Source organism: Egretta garzetta, unplaced genomic scaffold (assembly GCF_000687185.1).
Source record: "Egretta garzetta isolate BGI_Z169 unplaced genomic scaffold, ASM68718v1 scaffold514, whole genome shotgun sequence".
Lineage (NCBI taxonomy): Eukaryota > Metazoa > Chordata > Aves > Pelecaniformes > Ardeidae > Egretta > Egretta garzetta.
The window spans coordinates 1,073,586-1,082,508 of NW_009259483.1; the positions used below are offsets into that span (position 1 = coordinate 1,073,586).

At 41.4% G+C, this 8,923-nt stretch overlaps 1 protein-coding gene across 1 annotated transcript; it reads left to right on the plus strand.

Moving 5' to 3' along the window:
- EPDR1 (ependymin related 1) lies at positions 1-3,208 on the plus strand (the record flags this gene model as incomplete). The annotated part of the gene is made up of 2 exons (XM_009637207.2): positions 1-211; positions 3,018-3,208. Coding segments are annotated over 2 exons (402 nt in total), but the record flags the coding sequence as incomplete, so codon positions are not given.
- Between the last annotated feature and the right edge of the window lie 5,715 nt (positions 3,209-8,923).

Sequence of the window (8,923 nt, forward strand, 5' to 3'; positions counted from 1 at the left end):
AGATTCTTTGAGTATATATTGCTCTACAAAGATGCAGTGATGTTTCAGATTGAACAAGTTACAAAGCTTTGCTCAAAGATTGCTCTGACGGAGCCATGGGATCCATATGATATTCCCGCCAATTCAACCTATGAAGATCAGTATTACATCGGGGGACCTGGAGATGAAATTATGGTCCAGGAATGGTCTGACAGAAAACCAGCCAGGAAATGTATGTGCATGCTTTTGTTTCATCTTAATAATAATCATTGTCTCTGCTACCCAGGGAAGAATAAAATTATTCATGTTTCACCCCAGCTTTCCATATCTCTATATTTGCTTGAAGAAATAATAAATATACCCTGTGCACAGCATTTAATTTCATTTATTATCAATGCTTTTTATTAAGAAAATGTTTCATATCTCTGCAGGATCAAATACATCCAAGGGGCTTGGTTGTATTTTAGTTCATATCCTACAGTTTTTTGCATGGAACAGCATCATTTTGCATCTGAATCCAGCAGACTGTATCCAAAATTTATCTAGAGAAGAACTGGTAATATAATTAGGGGCACACTCAAACCAGAGCATGCATAATAGAAGCAAAGCAGGTGTCAGTGTGTGTCAACACACCAGTATCAAGTGTTAGCAGAGAATACATCCAATACATGGTTCTGCAGCAACAGACATCATTAATACGCGCTTAAGTTTTGTTATCCGCTACACTAGTAAGCAACGTCTGCCCTTGAGGCTTAGTTTTGCATTTGGCAGTTGAACACCTGCACCATAAAAGAAAGTAGGCTGAATTTTCCAAGGTATAGTACATTAGGCTACGGATGCATAGCAGTTTATTAGCACGTTGGCTTCAACTTCGTCTATGGTTTACTGATAACCCAGACAACTATAAAAAGAATTTTAAAACCCCCATGAAATTTATGGCATTATTCAGCTAATGCAATACTTATGGTTATAGACACCTAATATAAAGACTGGTTATGAACCTGAGCATTTAGCCAGGGGAAAATAGTTCTTTCTTGAATAAAAGTAGAAAGAATGTAGTAGAAAATAAAGGATAAGATTGTTAGGCCTCTGTAACTAGGTCAATATATCCTCTGGTATTCTACAAGAGGCAAATTGTCACTCACTCCAAGAATTTTGTTTTTCAGATCAAGTATTTTTGGAACTTTAATGAAACTTAATATCTAGATACCTTCAGTTAAGGATGTGTGATTTTTAGCCTGTAGTATTTTGTATCTGCAGTGCTTTTCTGTATGATCATTCAGAAAAGTAATATCTTAAAGTTGTCTTCCCATCCACCTTTCAGCTAATATTAGCTTGGATTCCAGAAATTGTATTTCTGTTAAAATTATGAAGGTTTCAGTAGAGATACAGGCTACCCTGGTGGCATTGTATTTTACCTTATTTTTTTTTTCAAAATTCTGATAAAAGACTTGTTGAAGAAAAGAATCCTCCATTTCTGGATACTCAAAACCAAGCTCATTGGGCTCAGAATGCTTTTGCTATATTAGGATGCCCTGGAGAGCTATGTTCAAATATTGCTCAGCTTGCCACCCTTTTTTTAGGCACCGTATGTGCATTTCATGTCACAGCTTATTTATTTCCAATAATGTGATAGTGGTGCAGCGTATCACACAATACTGGAAGGACAGAAAGGAAGTATGTTTGATAGCTACCGAGTGGGAGAAAATAAGCTTCCTTGGGACTGGGAAAAATTCATACAGGCATCACTCAGAGGAACTGATTTATGATCACAGTAGGTATTTTTGTATTTTAACCTCATGAGTTTCTACTGTCAAGAGGTCTGAAATGCATGAAACAACCGTATGAAGTGGTGTATGATGGATGGGGTAAAGAAAGACCATGGAAGAGATGCATGGGATAAATAAAAGAAACTTAAAAGAGAGGTTTTAAAAGTGAAGGGTGTTCAAATGAAACCACCGCTATGGTATTGACTTCAAAAACAGATTAGTGGTGAAAGTAGAGGTGATGGCAGAGGACAAGGGGGGAAGAGAGTGAGAGAACACCTCTGAGATAAGCACATCATGGAATTAAACCAAAGTTAAAAAAAGGGACAGACTCGCTCCATCACATACATGGAGGACATTAGCATTGAGTGTAGTCTTGAAATAATTAATGAACCAGTAGAAATGATTGAGAAGAATAGGAATTTAAAAAATTATAATGATATGAATCGATGGTGGTAAACAGAAGGAACGATTTAAAAGAAGAAATGGAGGCACTGGAGTTGTATTTGGGAATGTTCCTCTTCAAACAAGACAAACCCTCTGTGCTTGAGACAGTAAGATGGAAAAAGATGAAGCAAGGTCATCTCTATTTGGTTTAAAGATGTGGTGAGTATCACCAGTGTAAGAACGACAGTTAAGATTATGGAGGACCAAAAGCTATGGAAGAAAGATGCTACAGCTGTCAGTTCTGGTACAGAGGAGTCCTCCAGCAGTTAGAGTGTCAGTGGCCATGTTGAGGGCCAACATTGTAAAACGGACCACAGGTTTTCAGTAATCACACCTTTCAACTTATGACGAACAGAGGGGAGGGTGAAGTGTTCCTGTGCTACCCAAGCTGATGGCGCCAAAATTTGCTTCTGGGAAAACAGAGCATTTCATTGCTTTACTGGTGAAGTGAGTAAGTGCTGACATGAAAGCAGCATGAGAGATGAGAGAAATCAGACTTGTGCAGAACACAGCTAAATCTGGGACTAAGCAGAAGTGATGGTCCTTCAGTAGAGGTATACTTGAAAAGTGACATACCAATTCCATGACAGTATCATGATTTGAAATGTGCTTGACACCAACATGTTCAGGTTTCAGAACATGGCAGTGTCCAAATTTTAACAGTTTTGTGGCCTTTGTTGGTGTTGCCATGCATATGGACAGAACTATGGGCAGTTCCAGCCTATAGGCTTTGCTTGAGCAATGGCCATTGTTTTGACTGTCGTCATCGTGACACATTCATTCATGCTTGTTGTCTAAAGTAGTCACATTTCTGCTTGGTTACAGTGGAATCCTGGGTTGGCGTTTACACAGTCAAAGACTGTTACCCTGTACAGGAAACCTACACGAAGAACTACAGCGTGACAACCTCCACTCGCTTTTTTGATCTACAGCTGGGCATTGCCGACCCCTCGGTGTTTACCCCACCCAGCACCTGCCAGACAGCCCAGCTGAGGAAGATGAAAGACGAATGCTGATTATGGACACTGGCTGCCCTGGGCAAACAAATATTAGCCAAGAGGATGGTTATTAATAGTCAGCTGCTGACGTCTAACCTGATTTTTCAAGCTTATTGTTGCTCTTTTGGGAATTGTGAGTTTTCACTTGAAAGAGAACATAAACATTTAACTGAGTAAAATATGTAACACAAAAGATCTCTTTCATCACATTAATCTGTTCAGTGATGCACTTGCACTATTATATAGTTACCACTAAGATAATATTTATAGAGACTCTTTATTTAATCTGTGGTGATTTTCCTTTTGCAAAGGTTTCATTATTTATTTTTTCAAGAAAATGAAGCATAAGCAGACTACAATAATTGTAACATCAAGAAGGTAAAGCTAGATTTTGTTGTTGTGTTACTTCGGGGGACCTGAGAGAAGGGGAAATATGTCTTGGGTGAGACCTCATCCCTAACTGAAAAATACCCCATTTTAAACAATGTACATCAAAACTATGGAAACTCATTCTGTTTGTTTTGGTTTTCTTTGTGGTGGTTTTTTTTTTTCTTTTCTGCCCTTCAGGAAGCCAGTAGTCTAATGTTTGAGCTGATTTTTTTCCTTCTGAAAAGCAACTGGAGTAGCTCTATTCATGTAATGCTAACTGACATGCGAAAAATCCTTTTCTGTTTCATGAGAGAATGGTGTGAAGGGTAAGAGGGAGAGGGACATCCCTAAAAAAGCAAGCCAAAGTTTTCTTGCATTTACTACACTCTGAAGTGTTCCAGTGGGGTGCTATGAGACATTTTTCAATCATATTTTACTTTAGCACCCACTTTTCAAGGCAATACTAGTTTTAACCTATGCAAAGAGATTAAGAGGTACTGCGCTCTAAATGGCTTTAATGTTCTGTAACTATTTTCAAAACTTTTTCCTTACTCAAAGAGTATGAAAACACCTTTATAATTCCAGGTTAAAGTGGAAAAAAAACCCTGTTCCTAGTGCGTAATAAATAAAGAATAAATTGGCATTTATGCAGTGCCTGGCGATCTGGATGGAGCGGAAGACAGGGCTTTGTGACCGGTGTGGGGAGGTAGGAGGAGGATTTGGAGGGAGAGGGAGAGGTTTTCTGTCTGGTGTGGCTGCAAGGCACTGCAATCTAAGCAGAAATGACAATCTTGCTTTCTTTTGCACCCACTCCATTGACGCTTGCCATATTTGCTGCTCAGCCAGCATTTATCATCATCTCCACATCTTTTTCTGGTGGGCAGAGTGAAAGTTTCCTTAAGGGAAATAAATAACTAACCAAAACAATCAGGGGAAGTGCACATATTTTGCTTTAGAAAATTAAACCCAATCTTCATGCACCTTCAGGCCCTCAGAATGTGGAATGGTGATGGGTTTTGCACTTTTATCAAATGAAATTAACTGGCTTCTTCTGTAAGTCCAAGCATGCATTTTATTTATTATTTGCAAATGTGTTTCAAGCCAGATTCTTGTCCTCTTACATGTGTTGGGTAGCTGGTTGCTCCAGAAGTTGTGTGGCTGAAAGAGTACAACTCTGGGAAGTTTGGTATCTCTGCAGAAGAGACTCTGGGCAGGCTTTTAGTGCTTTATATGCTCATAGGTTTTTTGTACGTAAGCGAGTGGTACAGTTGTTATTTTGCTTTCACACCTGTGGTTGGAATGGCATTTTACTTTGCCTTGTGCCTGATGAAAGCATATACACACACCTGCTAAAATTTAGGTAGTTCATTAAAAAATTTCTCTCAGACATGACCATTTCACTGAAACATGCTAGTGGAAAGAAGGATTGGGTTTCCTCAAATTTAGAGTGCGTTTAGTCTGTACTCGCCTTCTGTATTTTTTGTGACAACCTAAATGCTAACTGCATATTGTTCTCATTAGGGCAATGATTAACACACATTTCTTAATATCTATGTCTTGTTAAAATCTGGAAAATATAATAAATCTGGCTAGCAAACATGAAGCTGTGGTACCGTATTGTTTCGGATGACTTTGTTGTGGTAGAGCAGATAGCTGAGTAATCAGGGTGTTTGTATTATGTTTTGCTGACAGTGATATCATTTCTAGCAATAACATGACATATTCCTTTAAATATGAATTTGCAAAAGTCTAGTACACTGAAGTGCTTTAAAAATGTTGCCGTGACATACAGGGCGATTTTATATGGCTAAATATGTACTTCTAAACCAATGCTTTTGGCTTCGTATTTATGCTCTGCAAATTCAATAAAAAGAGAGTTGTCAAAGAGATGTCAAACAACAGATTTTTGGATTACGTGTTTGAAATTAGCCACGAACCAAATATGAAGCACAAAATGGCATATGTCTGGTTTGTTATCTTTGTTATCATTTGCTGCAGTTTGTTATCACGTGCCACAAGAGACATTTTGTCTTTATGTGCCTATGCCAATGACTCAATAAGAATGAGGATAAAAGGACTTTAAAGTACCCATATAGTGTGCTGCTACAGTAAAGTAAAAATAGGGATTTCATATGTCTGATAGTCTGGGGAATTTGTTTCTCACGATTATTTGGGTGGAAAATTAGTAATAAATTGCTATGTACATGAGTTACATTGTATTCTACTGGGTGACAGAACCTGGGAGCTGGACATCCTGTGAGACAAAGCTGGTTTTGTGAGATTTCCAGTGCTTCCTGGTCTAAGCTGGGCCAGAAATAGTGCAAACATAGATCTGCCTGCCATATTTTTGTATTTCTGCTTGGAGGCTTCGCTGAAAGCAGGATGTGTAGAAACACAACATTGTTTTATTTAAAGTTAACCAAACATTCCTGAACCTCAAAACAGGTTTAGTTTGAGTTTGGGGAGGAGATCTGGGCATTTGGTTCAGTTCCTATTTTAACAGTTTGCTTAACTCTAGTATTAGGGCCAGATTTCATGGAAGTGCTGCCATTTACCAGGGCATGCCAACTTTCACAAAGAACTTAGGAAGAAATACAATAATCCATAGTCAAAGTAAATTTTAGTCAAGAAATCTCTAAACAATGCAATATTCTTTTTTTGGGATACTCTAACGAAATTAGTGTGTTGTCCACGTTGAAGTTCATTTCATTCTAGTGCTCACACTTACTCCTTGCAACCTTGCATCTCTTTTCCCACCACCCTTTACTTCCTAATGTCAGTGGAGTCCACTTCCAAAACAGCCTTTACAACCCTCGCTTGCATTTATTTCAGTAGGAGTTCAGCACCTAAATACCTGATGGATCTGATCTGGACCTGACCTCTTTTTAATTTTGCCAGCAGTCTTATCTCAAGTGCAAGAGTGGTGCCAGCCATAATCAAATGTGGACAACATATGCTGAACTACATGTAGGTGACCAACGTTGAGGGCAGCATTAGCTCAGGTGCATTGCCAGGGCCCCGAAATCCCAACTGATGAGAGGTCTCGCCGCAGCTCCTGCATCACATCCTGCAGCTCCTGCATCCTTGGCCACAAACTGGTGCTGGAGGCAAGCTGCAGGACATTCCCGCATGACAGAAAGGCATGTCAGGAAATCATCAGTTAGTTGCCTATTCCCTAGCCGTGAGGAATAAAGATTTCAAAAGAGCACCGACACAAAAAGACAGAGGTCCCTGACGGTAAAGATCCCAAGCTCTCCCTCAGCTACCTTTCAGGAGGTTGCATGTACATCATGGACTCGGGCACATACAGACTTAATCTTCATATCTGCTCTTAGGCATAGGAACAAATGAAGCAAGCTTGGAAGGCTCTTTAAACACTTCTGAGTATTTACTGTTTTGTAAGGGGAGAGGGACAAAAGTTTATGATCCAATGAGTACTCTCAGAAAACAGTGACAGGTTTGTAGGATAAGACTGATGAGATGCTGCTATGAAGCTGCTAGGGTAAATTTCCAAACATTACTTTGAGTGCATACTGGTTTAACACGCTCCAGGGTAAAGATCCATGTGGTTTGATACAGCTGTTTCAGGATAGAGCCTGAAACTGTGTACTGAATAAAATGTTGCACATAGTTACAGTAGGATGTTTTGTTTGAAGTAAGGACAAAGAGCCCAGCAGCACGCATTTTACAGGCATGAGCGAGTAACCAGTCACCTGCCCGTTCAGCTGCAGGAATATATGTGCCTTTCAGGAGGGGTGCTGCCTGCTGCCTCTGAGAGGAGGCTGAGCATGTCAGAGGACAGAAGAATTACTCTTCTCACCACCCTGTCCATGAGAACCCGCTTCAGGCTCCTTCCTTTCCCACTCTGCAAAGTGGGAACAATAATTCCGCTTTCCACCTGCTTTTGTCTTCCTGGCCATGATAGCTGTGGGCCAACATCCCTGCCTCAGCCAGCAGAACCCACAGAGACCTGGAGGCATTGCTGCAGTAGCACGAATGTCACAGAGGGTTCCCAGCCTCTGCCTTACAACGTGTAATAAAATTCTGTGCGTGTGTTATCCGTGTCGGCTTACCCTTTTTGCATGCCTGCATGCTCACTCAGTGCATTGGGTTGTTACTCATGTGCTCAGCACATCGCCATTAATTGAGCTCAGCTAGGGCTTCATTGATGCCAGGCAAAGGGGCTTGCGACCAGAAGGGAAGGAGAGGAAAGGAAAGCCTGCTGGGCCTGCCCTGCTCCCCGACGGGGATTTTCCCACGCTTGCCCAGTGCTGATAAACAGCTTTGATGTTCCTGAAACAGCAGCAGTTGAGTCGCCAGCTCTGTGTTACAGCCCGTGTCACGCTGAAGGACAGGATTGGGTTTCACCCTCTGCACTAAAATTATCCTTCAGGCCAAGCCAGTTTTGTTTTCGGTGGAGAAAGCATGCCTGCTCCCCACCGCCCCCACCGCTGCAGTCCCAGCCTGGCTGGCAGGGGTTTGTGCCCGTGCCACCTGTCCCCGTCCAGCAGTCTGTGACAGCCCCTGGGCAGCCGACACTGCTCCTCAGCCTGTCCCCACCGTCCCCTCTCCATTCCCCACTCTCCAGGACAAGCAAGTGTCTAGCAGGGACCTCGCTGTCCCCACACACAGGGCTGGTGGGTCTTCTCTGCTTTCCCACAGGACTTGCAAAGGTGTAGGAAAAGCCCTTCCTCTCTTCCCACCGCAGTGCCATTTCAAAATTCATTTTTGATGTGGTTGCTTCAGCTGGTTCCTTTCTTCTTTATGTGAGAGCTGCTTTGGTAATTTGATGGGATGATTTATCATAAGGATGCTGAGCTTGGGTTTTTTTTATCACCCCCTTGGTGCCAGGTAGTGGCCCTTGTTTATTGCTGCAATATCTCATACTCAGTGACCTGTACAGCAATAGACATTCTTGATGCTGGCAGCAGCTTGCACTGGTAAGAGCACAGGGAGTGAAAATACTGTAAGAATGATGAGTGACAGCAGAGATCCTGTTGCTGGTGGCCCAAGTGACTACCAAGTACTGGAACAGTGTTAAACCTCTGGGGAGGGGTATCTGGAGAGGCTGCAGACACTTCATCCCAAGAAATACCCCACACCTCTCCAAAGAAAAATCAGGAGTTATGCTGGGCAGCCCGCATTGCATTTACTTTATTAAAGTAGTATCTTGTACTAAATCTTGTATGCATGGCAATAGCTCACTCTTGAGCAGTTTCTGTCCTGCTTCACAGAGGGTCAGAAAACCAGATATTTTCTCCCAGCGCACTTCTACAGAAATTATGTAAAACTTAGTTATCAGCAGAAAATGTTGACTTTGGAATTAAAGAAGTGCTATGTAGAAAGTTCCAAAGACTTGTAGGG